The sequence below is a fragment of the Carya illinoinensis genome, chromosome 8 (assembly GCF_018687715.1).
Source record: "Carya illinoinensis cultivar Pawnee chromosome 8, C.illinoinensisPawnee_v1, whole genome shotgun sequence".
In the NCBI taxonomy this organism is placed as follows: Eukaryota; Viridiplantae; Streptophyta; class Magnoliopsida; order Fagales; family Juglandaceae; genus Carya; species Carya illinoinensis.
In genome coordinates this window covers 33,986,348-34,003,783 of record NC_056759.1, presented here as the reverse complement: position 1 = coordinate 34,003,783, position 17,436 = coordinate 33,986,348, and the positions used below count along the sequence as shown (strand labels likewise).

The following is a 17,436-nucleotide window of genomic DNA, read 5'->3' as shown; positions in this document are numbered from 1 at the left end:
GAATAACTATATATAAGCAATCAAGACGTTAGGACTTATTTACCTAAATAAGGCAATTCCAAATAGTCCGTTCGCAAAAAACCCCGCAAATGTATGTTATTCACTTCAAAATTCATGATCTTACTTTTAACACATTCTTTTGTTAAAAAATCAGTTATGATGTTGATTTCTCTATATACGTGATAAATGGAAGCCATAAGAGAGATTTGAGTTTCTTCCCAAGAGTACCACATATACCATAGTATTGCTGACGTGTCAAAAATTGATATGATCATTAACCATTAGAAAAATTTGTTGGTAGTGAATTTAAATGCAAGAAGGTCATTGATGATAGTGATCAAATCTAGGAAATAAATTGATAAAATTGGAGATACATGAGTTTTTATTTTATTTTATGCAAAATGTATAAAACCTAAATTTGTAATACTATATAACATTTCTCTTCTTTGTACTGTTTAGGACTAGAATGACTAGACAAATTTCCATTAGAAAAAAAGAAAAAAAGAAAAAAAGAGAGGACAAGTTATTCAATATTCATGGGTTAGGTTCAAGAATAGCTTAGGTTCTGTTTGGATAGTAAGTTGAGATGAAATGAAAGTTGAATAAAATATTGTTAGAATATTATTTTTTAATATTATTATTATTTTGAGATTTGAAAAAGTTTAATTATTTATTATATTTTGTATAAAAATTTAAAAAAATTGTAATAAGAAAATGAAATAAAATACTTTTACTATCCAAACGGAGCCGGATTCTACCATCTTTATGAACAAAATATATATTTGTCACTTTTTAAAAAAACTTTATGGGATGATTTTATTCCAATAAACCAAAATAGGGATGAAACTTTATAGTGGTGTTCTAGATCCATACGAGTGGTCCAGAACCCAGATTCGTCTGGATCTCAGGCCCATAAGCACACTAGAACGGGCCATCCATGACCCGGACACGCGCCCCTTACTCCTCTAAAACCCTCCTTTCTCCCCTCTCGTTATACTTTCTCCTGTACTCTTACGCTTCTCACTGAGCTCTTCGTTGCTGAAATGAGTTCACTCGCCGTGCGATTCGCCAAGATTATGAGACTCTCTAATTCTACCACACCCTCTTCTTCTCTCGGTTCTCTCTCTCTCTCTCTCTCTCTCTTAAAGCTCATTTGTATATCGGTGTTTGTTTGTATATTGTAGATACGAAAACTTGTTTATGGTTTTTGTTTTATTCATTTTTTGGTTTCATGTACACCGGACTGTGTAAATGATACACCAAACTAGATTAAAAAAGAAAAAAAAAAAAGATGAATAATCCTGGAATTCTAATAGGTTTTAACTAAAAAAGAAAAAGAATTCTAATAGGTTGGAGAACTGGTAGCTGTTATGAGCAGCTATCCAAGCTTAGATATTGTTGAGTACTATGTCTTTTTATTTTTGTTTTTATTCCAAACAATTTCACATAACATGTTCAAAACGTGTGTTTCGAAAATGTTATGTGAACTTGTTTTTGAAAACTATGTCGACTTGGATGGATTTTCTTGTTAATTAGCCGGCTAAAATTTGGAATTGACGTAATTTTAACTACGTTTTCTTTCTGGGTTAGTTCAATTTTCTTTTTGGGTTACTTCTTTTGTAGTATTGGGCATGGTCATCATCTTTGTTCTTAGAGGATTTTTCACAAGGCATAAAGTACTTCATGGTATTTCGGGGCTTTTTATTTATTTAGTAATTTTACTAAGATCAATGGGTAATGAAGTGATAATTGGAGATGGGCATGTTGGGAGGACATTGTATTTGTATACTGATTTTTTCTATGGTTTTAGCTGTTGGTGTGCAATGAAGCTCAGATCCAGGTTACTCAACTATGTCAGTTGATTGTGACAACGATGAGCGAAAAAGGTGGACATTGTATACTGATTTTTTCTATGGTTTTAGTGGTTCGTGTTCAAAGAAGCTCAAAGTCGTGGTACTCAACTATGCCATTCGATAGTGACAATGATGATCAAAAGAAAAATGATGTGGAAGAGGATTTTGATAACTTTCTTGGTAACAAGGCCGAGGAGCTACAAGCTGAAGGTGTGGATCCAAGAAGGGGTCCGAGTTTTCGTGGCGTCTACAAGGTAATTGGTTTCAAATTTTCAGTTGAATAATCCTATTTCATTCGATGAATAAAAGTGTCTTTCTTACTTATTAAAAAAAAAAAAAATCAGTTGAATAATATAATGTACTTTTTTGGAAATTGACTGGCTCTATGGCATTTTACTTACTGTTTTAAGAGTGAATTTATAATGTCATATTGGAAACTGTTGAATAATTTTATCAAAAAACAATTGAATAATTTTATTCGTGGACTCAAAGGATGTTATGATGAATATTGGGCTTCCATGGGATGATCAAATTACTTATTTCTTTTTACCATTGTGTGTCATTGTTTGTGACCACACACTGGTTTTGTGATTGTCTCACTCTTAAACTTGATTGGTAGTGATACATAAGGCATGAAGAATGATTTTGTTTTTTCTGGGTCATTGAAAAGATGTCTTTATTGTTTTCTTTTTTTGGTTTCTAAGAAAATTTAGGAAAAGGCTAGACATTGAATATTGTGAAATTTCCCTTATCTAGAAAATTTTGTTTTATGCATTTGAGTTATTAGGACACCATAAATACATGTCTCATTAGATTCAATATTTATTTTACTTTTCCTTGTGATTGAATTATCACAAGAAAAAAAAAAATCCTCTTGCTTGAAAGTGGATTTGGCATCTGCTCATGTGTGCTTTATCCAGTGAATAATTTGACCTATCTTGTAGTGTTTTTATACAGGCAATTATTTGTGGAAAAGTTGGGCAAGCCCCTGTACAGAAGAACCTAAGAAATGGCCGAACAGTAACCATCTTCACAGTTGGGACGGGGGGTATGTTTGACCAAAGAATTCTAGGAGCAAAAGACTTGTCAAAACCTGCTCAGTGGCATCGAATTGCTGTGCATAACGAACCCCTTGGAGCTTATGCAGTACAACAACTTGTTAAAAAGTACGGATCATTCTTTTGGGAAAATTGGGTTAAGCATTTGATGTCTCTATCTAATGCTGGAAGGTTTAATGCAGCTCTTCTGTTTATGTTGAGGGTGACATTGAAACGAGAGTATACAATGACCGCATCAATGGTGAAGTTAAAAATATCCCAGAGATATGTGTTCGTCAAAATGGTATGTTATACTTTATGTAATTTTTTCCCTCTCTCAGTAGTCTTCTAGAAGAGACGATGTTACTGTTCTCAGTTATATTCGGTGCAATTTGATGTCTCTTGTGCCCCTTTATATACTTATGCATCCATTATCCTTTGGTTTATCCATATCTTATTCTCTCCAAAGAAGCTGTTGTATAAAGAGAATTGATTTACCTCAAATGTTGTAGAATCTTTGAGGGGCATCACTGGTCAATATGTTTGATAGATAATATAGAAAGGACACACAGATGTTTCAGTGTCTCACATGGGTATGAAGTGTTGAGGCAGCCATACCATTATGGTGAAAAACAACCTTAAGTTCACTTTTTGATAGTGTTAAGTGTGTCTATGAAGCGTTAAGCGTGTCTTTGGTATAGATGGAATTGCATTCATCAATGTGGAAGCCAGACCTATGTATTAGACTATAGTGTGGATATCCTTATTGTGTCTTAACCTTGCAGGGAAAATTCGACTTCTAAAGACCGGAGAAAGCCTCAGCAGTATTTCTTTTGACGATCTTTGTAAGCTTTATTGTTTGTCTTAATATTCAATTCTTTTTTTTTTTTTTTTTATTGGCACCGGGTGTCCAAGAACAACGTCTCGATTAATCCCAAGGGTGTACAGCCCCTTGATAAGGAGTTTTCCGCAAGTGCACTTTGGGTAATTCAAGGAAAAAATCCCCCAGTTCGATAGCCCCTAGAGATTGTTTGCACCCAAGGGGATTTGAACCTTAGACCTAGGGGAGAGCATACCCTTAAGCCCAAGGCCTTTACCACTTGAGCCAATCCTTAGTGGTTTTAATATTTGAGTAGTGCTACATGTACTTACAGTTTTACTTATATTTTTACTTATAAAACTCATTTTGTTAGTTTTTTTTTTTTTTTTGAAATTCAAATTTCATGATTTTCAACGTATCAATAACTGACATGTGGAAAAACAAGTTTTTTGTAAGTTTTTCTCAAGTATATTTAGCATTTTCCTTAATATTCAATTCTTGAAATAGTCCTTTAGTATTTACTGTTGAACTTAAACAATTAAGAGAACATTGTGAAATAAACATCCTGTTAATCATTTCATCTTTGTTTCTGGCAGGAGAAGGGTTGTTTTAGGCTAGCGTCAGGTGCCACTTTTGAAAAAAGCGTGCAGTTGCCTCTATTTAGCCTGACTGTAACCAGACTCTGTTTAGGGATGCCACCATTTTATACCTTTACTTCCCTTGAGAAAAAAGGGTTTTATTCTTTTTTTTATTTTTTTTCTCCCCCGGGGGAGGGGGGTTGGTTGGTTGGTTGTTGTAAATGTATGTTTTACGGAAAAATACAAGTGATGGAATCTGCTTTGAACCCATGAGATTGATGTTCACTATATCTTCTGAAACATACTCTTCTTTGGGTACCATTGTTGAAACGTAACATAGCCGTTCCATTTTTTGAAAATTTCAATTTGGTATATTTGAGTGATGTCGTGACTTGTGATAATTGCATTTGTTTGCTATGAGTGGTAAACAAAGATGGGAGTGTAAATTCTTGTTCAAAGTTAATAGAAACCTCGTGGACTTGAAAGAAACACCGTTCTGTAAACACACATGCGTACATATCATGTGCATTCTGGTCAGTTCAATTTGGAGTCAAATCATTTATTATCAATTCTACTTGAGATATCATGCACGCGTTTGGATTCTCAGATATTCTTAGGCATTTCTTCTTTTGCCAGCTTGTTCGATATTGGACGTATTCCATAGGCTCTACTAGTTCATCAGCCACATTCTTGATGGCTTTTCTTGGAAAGTACAACTGTACAAGAGCCAGAAGAAAGGGAGACACTTGTAAAATGGCCCTTTTTGTAATCATTCTTGAACAATGATTTTGTTCTTTGCTTTTTAACCTTCCCCACTTATATTGGAAGAACCAACAGAAGGGTGGGAGATAGGGTGAACAATTTTAAATTTTTATTGTTTTAACCTTTAAATTCGTATCTGGGTCTTTCCTTGGGTCTCCTCACAAATCGGTTTTGATTTTGGATGAGGTTATTGAGAGAATTGAGAGAAGGTTGGCTGGATGGAAAAAGATATATTTTTCTAAACGGGGAAGAATTACTTTGATAAAGAGTACGTTGTCTACTCTTTCGACATATTTTCTTTCACTTTTCCCTTTGCCGGCTGGGGTTGCTAGGATAATTAAGAAAATTTATCGTGATTTCTTATGGGAAGGTATAGGAGAGGAAAAGAAGTTTCATTTGGTTAGTTGGAATAAGGTGTGTCAACCGGTTTCTTGTGGTGGTTTGGGGGTGAGAAATTTGAGGTTGTTTAATAAAGCACTTTTTGAAAAATGGCTTTGGAGATATTCCGAAGAAAGAAATGCTTTATGGAAGAATGTTGTTGCTGCTAAATATGTGAGTAGATGGGGGGATTTGTGTACTAATGATGTTAGAGGAGCATAGGGGGTGAGTTTATGGAAGGGCGTTAGAAGAGGATGGGGGGAGTTTTCTAAACATATTAAATTTAAAGTGGGGGAAGGGAGGAGGATTCTCTTTTTGGCATGACATTTGGTGTGGGAAATCAGCTTTAAAATTAGATTTTCCATCAAGGAATCAAAATGCTGTTGTGGTTGATTATCTTTGATGCACGAATAATAATATTCTTTGAAATGTGGACTTTATTAGAGATGTGAATGACTGGGGAGTGAATGTTGTTTCAAATTTTCTAGGAAGAAGTTATAATTCTAAAGTGATGCAGGGAAGATGACTTTATTAGAGATGTGAATGACTGGAGAGTGAATGTTGTTTTAAATTTTCTGGGAAGAAGTTATAATTCTAAAGTGATGTAGGGAAGAGAGGACATGCTTTTGTCGAATCATGCTGAAAATTTCAGGTTTTCAGTCAGTTCTTTTTATAAGGTGCTTAATTGTCATTTTGGCTGTGTTTTCACCTGAAAAAGCATTTGGAGGGTGAAAGTACCTTCTAAGGTGGCGTTCTTTGGTTGGGTGGTTGCTCTTGGGAAAGTATTGACCACAGATAACCTTAGAAAACATGGTTGGTGTTTAGTTGATTGGTGTGTCATGTGTAAGAAAGATGCCGAATCTGTTAATTATATATTTTTACATTGTGACGTGGCAAAATCTTGTGGGATGAGGTTCTTGGTCGGATAGGGTTATATTGGGTGATGCCCAAGGAAGTTGTGGATCTCCTTACATGTTTTTATTTATTTTTTTATTTTATGAAAGAGTTGGGACCACATGTTCAATAGTGGCTCATCTCTAATTTTATTAGTAAACCCTCACTTATGGCAAAGGAACATCCATAATTACATCAAAGAATCACTTATGGTGGAGGATCTCCTTGCATGTTGGTGTGGTTTTGAGGCAAGGAAAAGTGTTGCTGCCAGATTGAGAATGATTCCCTTGTGTCTAATGTGGTGTGTATGGCTGGAAAGAAATGGAAAATGCTTTGAAGATAAATAGTATTCTTTTAAAGATTTTCGCTATTTTTTCTTTCTTTTCTTTGAGTTTGTGGGCTAGGATCTATGTAAGGAATTATGATAATGTATTGAATCTATTTCTAAGGTAGTTTCCTACTTTCTAATGTATAGTAGGTATTTTCTTTATATACTTACTGTGTACTTAGGTTGTGCCTATGCTTGGTAATAAAATTCTTATTAACCAAAAAAAAAAAAACCCTTTTAAATTCTTTAGAAATGAGTTATAAAATTATTTCAAAAACCAGGAAGATCAACAAAACACATTTGATGGATCTTTTAGAATATATAAGAGCATTATTGGTCAACTAGCAATCTTTCAAGGATTTTTACACAAATCTTAGCTAGTAGTCATGAAAAATATCATTTGGTGAGCTAACCAATGTTTTAGGGATTTTTAGGCCTTATTCATCAAAAAGTATTAATACTGTTCATTAAGGCTAGATTTTTATCCGACTCAGATTAAACACAGGCCTATCCGGTCCAGGTTTGGGTTTAAAACCCAATACCTACTTTCCATTTAAAAAATAATAATAATAATTGCAACTCTCTCTCTCTCTCTCTCTCTCTCTTCAATTGTCTAAACGCTTTCTTCTTTATTTTAACGCTGCCCTTGATTTTTCTCATTCATTAATTTTCTTGGTTAGTATTTTCAAATTCTTTTAACATTTCTTAACTTTTCTTGTAGTGAAATGCTATGGACAACTGCATAAGGTAACCCCTGGCCCTGCTGCATCATATTGTCACGTTAGTTGATATTATTATTAAAAAAAAAATGAAAACACCAAAACAAAGACAAAAGGTCGAAGCCCTGGTGCAAAAACCTTGACAGTTGAGAAATGAAATAGTCTATAAGCCTGTTTGATTGCCAAGAAAACAGAGGAAAATCTAAAAACAGTTCGTAACAGCCTGTTTGGTTGCCGAGAAAGTAGAGGAAAATCATGCAATAGTCTACAATAGTTAGTAACAGTTTGCTTGGTTGCTAAAAAAACATAGGAAAATCACACACTTCAAATATGAGATTTGAGAAAACAATTAGTAGATCTCGTGCGTTCGTCAGCTTCGTGTGCATGTGGTTGGAAAAAAAAAAAGGCTACAATGTGGCTCAAAAGTGATTAGCTTTGCTGAGTTTTGTCGATTATCTGTTAACTCGATTGCTTCATTTGTTGAAAATCAGAACGAAAACAAATGGATGAAATAAAAGCAGTGAAATAGAAGGGAATGCGATGATGCTGTTTCGTGAACTGTAAGATTCAAACAGGTTTCGAGGACCTCAGACTCTTTGAGAACGTACTCTTTGCCATGCACTTGGCATATGAAATCGTTCTCTACGAGGTGGTGCCAAACGAAATCGTTTTTGTAGCTCCTAAAATAATAAAAACCGAGTCATCATACAGTTTGGATGAACTTCAAAGAGGGCTGTTTGGATTTTAGTACTTGCAGTTACCACGGTTTGAGTATTCTTTATGTTAGATATTAGTGGAGACTGTTTGAGTATCTCTTGTTGTTTTCTTGTTACCACGGTATTCTTTCCCCATAAGTGGGGAGGTTTTTTTAATAAAATTGTGAGGGGTCACTCATAGATAGGTGACATTTGTCTCTTGTTCAAAGAAATAAAAAAGTACTTGCAGTTATCATGCCACGACTCAGATGAAGACGCTTGGATTTGATGAAAAACAAAAACGGTGTCGTTTCTAATAATGCCACGTCGAACACGATGTCGTGCCGGGTCCCGAGGCCGATTGCCCCCATCATTTTTCTTTCTTGTAACTTCATTTGATCTAAATATTACTCAAACTTAAAAGATTTTTCTATTTCAAGTTTCCAACTTTTCATCTAATAATTGTCTAATTAATACTCAAACACAAAAATCAATACAATTTTTACACACTCTAAAATGAAAAATAATTTTTAAAAAATTATACTCAAATAAATTTTCAAATTTATCTATCTACTTTTAAAAACTCCAATACAATACTCATTTTATAAAAGATTTTTATTCAAACTTTTCCCTCTCATTTTTCAAAACCTAATCTCAAACAAATTCTCAAATATTTCCAAACATGGTTAATGTACACTAATTTTCTTGGCCAAACATGGTTGGTAAACTTGCCTGGCCATTCTTCTTTCTATTACTTTATTGTACACCTAACAAGCTCCAATCTGCTATATGGAACAAACATAACGACAACTTATTTAAGAAAAACTAGAACTTCTTATGGCCAACAAACCATGTATTACGTAGGGACATTATCATACATTTTTATTTTTTTTTAATGTGTAATACTTGATTGGAAATGGAAATATTTATTAAAATGAAAACCAGATCGGGCGGTGGTGCAGTATACCAACTTTTTCTAGCAAGATGTATGGAAAGTAGGCAAATTTTTTTATTTTTTATTCCAAGTTTTTATATGACTAGTTTAAGAATAAACATTCCAACTATCACAAAAATACATATAAAAGAAGAATGACTATAAATATATTTAAATGGAATAGAGATAGATTTAGATGGAATAGAGATAGATTTAGAAAGTTTGTTAATTATAAGGTGCTTTTAAACAAACCAAAAAAGTATGAACTTTTTAACCAGATTTTAGATTTAAAAAAAGAAAAAAGAAAAAAGCTATTTCACTACTAATGCTCAGATGTTTTGATATTGCCTCAAAGGAACCCCTGAGGATTCAAAGAAGCAATGTAATTCTCTACTCCTAATATTTTGTTAGGTATTCTTTGCGAGTTTTGAGGCATTTCTTTACTTTTCCATGTAGACCCTTATTCAAAAGAAAGGGAGACAATGACAAGGCATTTGGTGAGGTTGTACCTGGGCTGAAATTTGTAATTTTGAGATATAGATTGGAACTTACAGCTTGAAAAAGGAATCTGGATGCATTAATGTACATGTGAGTTAACATTTTAAACCCCTTGTCTCTACTTGATCACAGGAGAATTACATTGATTTTAGTGGCAGACATGAAGCATATACACACACTAAAAACAACTACGTTGAAAGAATATATGCTCCATGATTCACAGTTTCAAAACCTTCCAGTAGTGATGTACATGGCCGGATTGAGCCTCAAAGAACCTATAATGGTTACTCATTTCTATACCTTTTAGTATATAATACAGTCTCCCTCCCATCAGGTCTACTTACCATTTTAATCAAAACTATCATGGTGGTGCATGGTGTTCTCTGTTTTTTTCAAACTTCCGCTTCAGAGTACATAAAATTTGCAAACGTGTAGTGTAGTCTAGCTATTTCCAGCACAGAAAAGAAGAAATGTAGTATAGCTCTCCTCTACCATCTTTGCTCTTGCAAAGCATTTTTTATTCCCATCGGTCTGCAGAAGCTTTTTCTGTCAACGATCCCTGTTGATTTGTTGTAAAAGGCGGTGCCTTTCTCTGATTATATATATTGGTTGTCAACATGCACTATATATAAATTGCAACTAAACCAGAAACATGTCTATATCTACACGCTAATGGCCAAATGACATTGATCTGATGCCGCGGCATTAAACTACACAGACCACTTCAGGAAATGGGGAGCCCTCCATTGGGCAGGTGGCAGCTAAAAACTCTATTCAAGGAAAGTGGGATTGCTGGATAATTTTATTTTAATTCTCATGGTCCCCTACACGTAGTACTGTTGGCTTCAATTTATCATTAGAGAACCATAAGCAGGACCCATAACAAAGGATGAAGGATCTCTCCAGATCTGAACTTAGAACACTTGGGGTGGAAATAATCTATAGGGTCACGTCCTGTCGGTAAAAAATTGATTATTTATCCAGAAATGTGATATGGACGCGCTATCTGAGTCCGAAGTTTAACTAGATAAAAGATATGGTACATTTACACCGTTTCTAAAATTTCTGGTTTTCAGAAAAATGAAGTCTATTGAAGTCCTTGGTGGAGACTGATTGACCAGCTTTCTTAGTCCCCTTTTGCCAGAGCATTTTTGAACTGGTTCACCCGTATGCATAAGTTTGTGATGAAGACAGTTAGACTTCCATTTGATATCCTGGCTTACTCTTTTTTCTGCATTGTTCATTTTGCAGTGACTTTAAGGGGTATTGATCATAATCTTAAGCGTTTTTATGACACGCAGAGGGTTGATTTTACTTGAACCCTATGGTAATGACAGGGAGCATTAAACCTTATTCACTTTAAGGTTGTACGGGTTGGTATGTATGGTGATGAGTAGACCAGCTTAAAAAAACTGTATAGCTTCACAAGAAATAAAACTTGGTAATTATTTTATCATATCTACAAGTGGGGAGTACAGTGGTGGCTCTTTAATCTCTCGAATAAAGCCGAAACAAAGCACGCTTCTTGTCATTGCTTCGATGATAATGCACTGAAGAGCTTCCACTTTGATGGGATTTCCAAATTTATGGTTTTCCACATATTCTGCAGATATTATTATATTTCAACAGTCCCAAGATCGTACTAATAATTAGAACCAGCTTCTGTGATCAGTTGCTATATACAGACGCCTTGCTCTCTGCATTTCTTGCAATATCCAACCGGTCTTCCCCCTAGTCCTCAAAAAATGAGCATGTCAGTGAGGATGGTTCTGATGTTTCTGGTGCTCCTTTTTGTAACCCTTGTGTCTGCATACAATGCTTGCCCTAAATGTGGAAGCATTGAAGTTCCATACCCACTTAGCACTGATGAAAGCTGTGGAGACTCGAGGTATAAAGTCTACTGCAACAATGGCGTTCTCGAGTTCTTGTCAGCAGGAGGGTTTTACTACAAGGTCCTCAGCATTAATCCAAGTTTTTATAAGCTCATTATAAGCCCACCCTCAATACAGAAAAACACGTGCTATTCCTCTGATTTCACTTCGGAAGGCTTAAGACTTGATGAGAACTTGCCCTTCAACATCTCTACTCACAACACTGTCATGCTGCTGAATTGCACTGAAGCCCTGCTTAGGTCCCCTCTGAATTGTTCCACAAACAGCTTTTGTAGGCAGTTTGAGGAGGAGGTGGAGGAGGGAAGTGGGTGTAGAAACACCCTTTGCTGCCATTACTTGAAAGATTTTTCCATGGCCTCACACATGATTCGGGTCAGGGCTGGAGGGTGCTCTGCTTATACGTCTGTGGTGGATATGAAGCCTGGAGCTTCTTTTGATTCTTGGAACTACGGAATTGAGCTGCAATGGGTGCCCCCCAACTGAGTTGAATTTAGTGGCAAATGGTTGTCATTTGCCTGAAAAATTAACAGCATTTTGGTTACTTTATAATTTGTTGCTTTTATGGTAGATGTGGGCCAGTTATCCATAGTTTTTGGTGTATTATGATTGGTTACAAGCCACATCGAACCGGAACATCATGTGTTGGAAACTGGAATAAAAAACCCAAGTATCTATGTTTCGCTCTTTGCAAATCTGTATTGTTTCCACTGCTCTTCTTTGCTTTTACATGTTGGTAGTTAATTGAATAACTCATCATTTTTCATGTAATTTCCATTACAAGATTATATAAATAATCAACATGGGGTTAGGTATGCTAAATCAGTCCAAGTCCTGCAAAAAATGGCGAGGTTTAAGTCACTCCCAATATTTTTTGCCTATTTTTTCTCAATCTGCTTAAGATTCATTATTGGTTCTATGGGTTTATACAACATGATGTAGTTTTCTCTTGTTCTTAAACTATAGGTCACAATAGGAGGCAGTCCTTGTCCTTCTCCTTGAGCTCTTCTTCACTGCTCCAGAAACCTGCCTAGTCTTCATCTCTGCTCTCATTTGAAAGACACACCATAACTATTGCCCTTTGACAACATCAAATACCAATCACTTTTTTTAAAGCTAAATTTTCATTTAGAAAAGTCTTTCATTTGCAAAATACCTACGCCGATGCGCAGGGCCACTCGATTTTATAGAAGCATAGGCTAATGAAAACCATGTCAACGAAATAGGCAGTACATGGAGTCATTCTCTTTGGGGTTTTGGGTCTTATTTCAAGATTAAAGGACTTATTTCAAGATTAAAGTATCAAACACCAAGGCCAACAATCTTCTTCGCCTCTAATATTTAATCTGTAATTTTATTTTAGTTTTTTAAAGAACTCACGATAAAAGAAAACCATGATAACAAACAGAAACATCTTGATGATTACAATAAACAATCGAGAAGTTCAAAACCAAGGTGCAAAATAAACCAAAATAAACAACTATAGACTTTCAACTTTCCGCTATAGATCAAAATGAAGTGAGTATAATTACATAACAAATATATCAAACTCTTTGGGCCACTTTAGAAGTTTGCCATCTTCAAAGCTTGATAGTTGGGCTAAAAGTTGAATGGGAATGGGATGAGCATAATAGTGATGCATGTAAATTAACTTCAGTTCCTGGTAGAGCGTTGGAATATATTAACTTGCATTAGGTTTTCCGCCCAACTTTTATATTGTTTGTAGTTTTTGTTTGGGATTTATTTTCCCACCTTTGGACTTGCACAAAACATACTTAGGCTTTGTGTCAAGAGGGTGAAGCATATTTTTCAATCTTCCAAATTTCATATAGTCGTAAAGTATGTAAATACTGTATAATTTTTTTTAAAAAGAGTAAGATCTACTATTAAATAATTATTATTATTTTTTTTTATCTAGGTCCTATATTTATTCATTTTTTTTAGAAAGATTGCATAATACTTATATCGCAAATCTCATTTCTAAAAATAGAATAAAGACTGCCGTAGCAACCAGGAAGTATTACCGTAGCAAATCTGTTGCTGTTTCTCAATTATTACTCAGAAAAATGGTGCACCAAGACTGTCCTTCCTTGTAAAGAGCAGCAAAAACTTTCCGAAACCGCCGCATTCCTTTATGTAAGTGTAGGTAGCATTCTGATAAAATATCGTTCAGAAAGCAAACAAAAAGTAAAAGACATCTGCAATGACTTTCTAACGACATGCAGAAAAAACTGCTGCGTTCATAACTTCTCATTAGGCAACCTTCATTTACTTGCAAATTCAAGCTGTCAGTAATCACTATTACAATATCACAATATAACCAATAGGTAACATGTTTGTTCTCTGTCAGTCAGTCCAACAGCCGAGCAGACAGAATTGGCACAATCGTTTAGAAATCTCCAAAACTCTCTCTCTCTCTCTCTCTCATTTCTTAAAAACCAAGCATGCTCACACCGCCAGAAAAAATCTCTATATGTACCGATATAAAAGAGAAAACTACTATAAGGTCACTGTGGGTTGGCTTGGCCTTTTTCCTTCCATGGCATCTTTCTTCTTCCGACAGTTAGCACAGAGGAAGGAGCCTTCCCATGCTTTTGAAGCTGGTGAGAAGAAGGGCCCTGAATTTACCGATAATCCATCAACAAGGGGTTGATCAACTTGGCAGACTGCACACCGGAAAAGCCCAGAGTTTGTGTTCGGAGGAAAATCCTTACCCAGCCTGCATTTCCATTGAGAAGAGACGAAACTAAGAACTATGTCAAAATGGCAAAACCTGAGGCCCCCCAATTACTGTTTTTGATCAGACAGACACATTGTTAAAGTAATGGATATGGTAATCAATGGTACTGAACAAGTAGACAGAAATAATTTGGTCTTAATTTGGCATCTGATGTCTATTAAGTCAAGTTCTCAGGCATCAATCAGTTATAGTGTGGGAGAATGCATCTAGGCATTTACTCAACTAATTCCAGATTTAAAAAAACCTTGATATTTGGAACAGCAGCAGTCCATAAGATGATTCAACATCCTGCCCTATTAACTGTTGCATATAACTGAGTTATATAATCATGATGCGAGTATGCCAAGTAAATGAGGAACACAATCAAATTTACCTTTCTGCAAGCATTGCAGAACCCTCTTCAAACAACTCCTCCACAACCCCAATATCAGAAAGCTTATTTGTTGATTTGCTCATAGAATTCTGATATTTCTTCACAAATATTGAACTGAGCATATTCTGTTTCTTCCTTGGTGTTAGTGGTAGAACAGGACGGTCACATGGGATTATATCAACAACAAGGCAGGTTGTATCATCCTTCAGGCCCCTCGTCCTCAGAGCCTCCTAAATTATGGAACAAGAAAAATCATTAAGCCACACAGATTAATTTAATTGTCACCTAGGATTTTGAGAGGAGAATCCTATTCTAGACATCACCTTCACGACCAGCTTTGCACCTAGCTCTGCAGGTAGACCCCTACAAGACTTGGCAGCCATATCAGAAGATAAAGCATCCCAGATACCATCAGAAGCAATTATAAGTCTTCCTCCAGCATTTGAAAGCTAAACAACCAGGAAAAAAAAGTTCAACTTCTAAATAAATTACCAAAAATGCAAATATAGTCACCAATAAGACATAACACCCTCACCTTCACTTGCTTAACATGTGGTATTGGGACAATGAACTCTCCGACATCTGTATCACCAATTGACCTAGAAAGGCATAATCCACCAGGCCAGCAGCGAAGGGGGCCAACCTATGAATCATATACAGATTGAAACCAATACAATAGGAGAGTAGTACATAATGCATAAAATCATCTAGCAACCGTGAGTCGCATGCTGAAATAATAGTCATTTTTTCTGATAAGTCAAAATGATAGTCAAATTATACCTCATTTCCTCCAAATATATTGAGCCTTCCTACTTCACCCCCACTAGCAGTGACACGTTCTCTCTCTTCTTCATTCTCTTCCAGCCTGTGATCAACAGTCAAGAGAGAAACCACACCTCCTTGGGTGTCCAATATGCATCGTGAATCCCCCACAGATGCAACAGTGATTGTCCAACCATCAATCACAACAAATGTCACCGTTGTCCCAGAAGTCTCTCCTGTCATTAATATCCAAATGTTAAATGTAAGAACAAAAGAACATTCACAAAACGAAAAATATATCAATTTAATAATAAAAAAATTGGTTACTACCTTTCTGCTGAAACTCTATGTCAGTTTTCACGAAACCTGCGACTAATGCCCGAGGAAGAGCTTGAAGCCACTCTTCCCTGCTGATTCCTAGAGGAATCGCACTCAAAACATTTCCAAGTAAATTTTCCTTTACAAAGATGGCAGCTGATATACCATTATGCCCATCAAAAATCTGCCAAGTAAGAATTCCAGTGGGTATTATAACCATAAAGGAATTATATTGACGCTCCATTCTGGCACCGAGAGAAGGATGGAAAATATAAGAAATTTATGTCAAATTCAAATTTGCCACGGTCGAGAAAGTTAAGAGCCAAAACCTCTATCCAACTAAAGATTTGGTCCTGAAATTGAGTTTTTTTTTTTTTTTTAGAAGTAAATAAATGGCAAAGGATGCATTGGTTGGGACTAAATTTTTTTTTTTTTTTTTTCCTCGGGGTATATATTTTATAATTATCATTTACAGGAGGTCATGTAATGTTTCCGTGTTAATATATACATGGGAAGGAATTATTACCGCAAAGACAGAGAATGATGTCGACTGATTTCCTGGAATCCGCTGACAATCAGGTTTTATCAGGAAGTAATCCTCTCCCTTCTTTGCCAAAGCAGCCTGTCCATACTTAACAAAAGGTTTCTCAACCTTCTCATTCCTAAGCTCGCGACCAATCAGAGTTGCAAGCGGAACAAGAGGATGCTTCATCCTTGACACTTCTGTCTGGCTCATCTTAGTTTATATATTGACATTTCCAAGACCCGAATGCCAAAACCCTAACCACCCAGAACAATCAGTTACATGAATGCTGGACCACTTAGATCACAGATATAAAAATTAGCACATATCTCACCAATGATCTAAAACTTACACGTATGGAATTTACGACCATATCTTAAACTACGCATCGAATAAAACTACAACTAACCAGTTAATCAAAATTCCCACGCATAATTTCACATATCGAAACGAAAACAAAATATAGGCAATTATTCGCAACTAATCTAGATTTCCAAAAGTAAAAACTCAAAAATGAGCAAAATAAATTACACCTTACAGTAAAAAAAATATCAAATAGCCCTCAAAACGTACAAAAGAACCCATGATGATGAGGCTATCAAAGTTATGACATTTCTAACATTGATACCAGAACATCCACCAGTCAAACACATTCATCGGAACTCGCACCAAAAGAAGATCCGCATAAAACTCACAAATCTCCATTAGTTGATCTAACTTCTTCACACACCAACTCGGCACGAACCATGTGTACCAAGCATAAACAATGGAGTTAATACGTATCAAACCATCAAAAAGCAGTCACAATGTCTTCTCTCTTCTTTATGCCATACATCAAGTAAAGAGACCCATTCATTGAGCGAAGTTGAACTAAAAGCGGCAAGAATAGCGTGCAAAAACATATTAAAAAAGGAAACTCGCCAGAAAACAAGAAAGTCATGAACTCACAGTTTTAGATGCAGATCGAGTCGAGAGCAAGGTACATTGAACAGAGCTGAGAACCCCTCTACAAGGCCAGCATTTTGAAACTTGATCGAATGCTCAAAGCCAGAACAAGTCCAGAGAGAGAGAGTCACAGGTTTTTCTGTGATTTGATCGGAAGAGACATACCGAGTGAAGGAGAGAAGAAGAGAGTGTGTGTCCTTTTTCTCGGTGGCAGTCTTTTTGTACAATGACATTTTTGTCCTAATCGTCCTTTTTGGGCCAAGTAATGTCCCAATCTTCGTAGTAACTAAGGGAACAAAATTACGAAAAGCCAACCTGTCGAAATGACGGAAAAGTCCGTGGACCGTCGTCTAGTCCCTACTCCCTTCCCCGGTCTCTTTTTCCTATTCA

General features: G+C 35.8%; 3 protein-coding genes across 7 annotated transcripts; 2 read left to right on the top strand and 1 right to left on the bottom strand.

Annotated features, from left to right (window-relative positions):
* The first annotated feature begins 958 nt into the window (after positions 1 to 958).
* LOC122318436 (single-stranded DNA-binding protein, mitochondrial-like) lies at positions 959 to 8,180 on the top strand. Of its 4 annotated transcripts, none has more exons than XM_043135781.1 (7): positions 959 to 1,116; positions 1,923 to 2,107; positions 2,811 to 3,019; positions 3,094 to 3,194; positions 3,676 to 3,735; positions 7,372 to 7,397; positions 7,861 to 8,180. In XM_043135781.1, exons 1-7 carry the CDS (start codon positions 1,044 to 1,046, stop codon positions 7,882 to 7,884), a joined length of 678 nt encoding a protein of 225 aa, XP_042991715.1. In that variant the 5' UTR covers positions 959 to 1,043; the 3' UTR covers positions 7,885 to 8,180. The 4 variants fall into 4 exon arrangements, with proteins under 4 accessions (XP_042991715.1, XP_042991718.1, XP_042991717.1 ...); XM_043135784.1 differs by having other exon boundaries at positions 2,798 to 3,019; XM_043135782.1 differs by having other exon boundaries at positions 1,020 to 1,116; positions 1,811 to 2,107.
* Positions 7,227 to 17,243, bottom strand: LOC122318435 (probable protein phosphatase 2C 5). 2 transcript variants are annotated; one of them, XR_006244827.1, is made up of 9 exons: positions 17,050 to 17,243; positions 16,105 to 16,358; positions 15,591 to 15,762; positions 15,279 to 15,496; positions 15,034 to 15,141; positions 14,822 to 14,947; positions 14,499 to 14,728; positions 13,791 to 14,104; positions 7,227 to 7,255 (listed from the first exon to the last, which is right to left on the bottom strand). XR_006244827.1 is itself a non-coding variant. In XM_043135779.1 (8 exons), exons 2-8 carry the CDS (start codon positions 16,312 to 16,314, stop codon positions 13,885 to 13,887), a joined length of 1,284 nt encoding a protein of 427 aa, XP_042991713.1. In that variant the 5' UTR covers positions 16,315 to 16,358; positions 17,050 to 17,243; the 3' UTR covers positions 13,590 to 13,884. The 2 variants fall into 2 exon arrangements, 1 of the variants encoding a protein (XP_042991713.1); XM_043135779.1 differs by lacking the exon at positions 7,227 to 7,255 and having other exon boundaries at positions 13,590 to 14,104.
* LOC122318437 (wall-associated receptor kinase-like 20) lies at positions 10,984 to 12,044 on the top strand. Its single transcript, XM_043135785.1, has one exon. The coding sequence runs from the start codon at positions 11,242 to 11,244 to the stop codon at positions 11,869 to 11,871; it is 630 nt and encodes a 209-aa protein (XP_042991719.1). The 5' UTR covers positions 10,984 to 11,241; the 3' UTR covers positions 11,872 to 12,044.
* Positions 17,244 to 17,436: the final 193 nt, after the last annotated feature.

What these genes read in the sequence shown, in the direction of transcription:
- LOC122318436 (XM_043135781.1), top strand. Translation starts at nt 1,044, where the DNA reads ATGAGTTCACTCGCCGTGCGATTCGCCAAGATTATGAGACTCTCTAAT. An exon ending in GATATGTGTTCGTCAAAATG is followed by an intron (nt 3,195 to 3,675) that starts GTATGTTATACT and finishes TTAACCTTGCAG; the next exon opens with GGAAAATTCGACTTCTAAAG. An exon ending in TATTTCTTTTGACGATCTTT is followed by an intron (nt 3,736 to 7,371) that starts GTAAGCTTTATT and finishes CTTTTCTTGTAG; the next exon opens with TGAAATGCTATGGACAACTG.
- LOC122318437 (XM_043135785.1), top strand. Translation starts at nt 11,242, where the DNA reads ATGAGCATGTCAGTGAGGATGGTTCTGATGTTTCTGGTGCTCCTTTTT.
- LOC122318435 (XM_043135779.1), bottom strand. Translation starts at nt 16,314, where the DNA reads ATGAGCCAGACAGAAGTGTCAAGGATGAAGCATCCTCTTGTTCCGCTT. An exon ending in CATAGAGTTTCAGCAGAAAG is followed by an intron (nt 15,497 to 15,590) that starts GTAGTAACCAAT and finishes TATTAATGACAG; the next exon opens with GAGAGACTTCTGGGACAACG. An exon ending in CACATGTTAAGCAAGTGAAG is followed by an intron (nt 14,948 to 15,033) that starts GTGAGGGTGTTA and finishes CTGGTTGTTTAG; the next exon opens with CTTTCAAATGCTGGAGGAAG.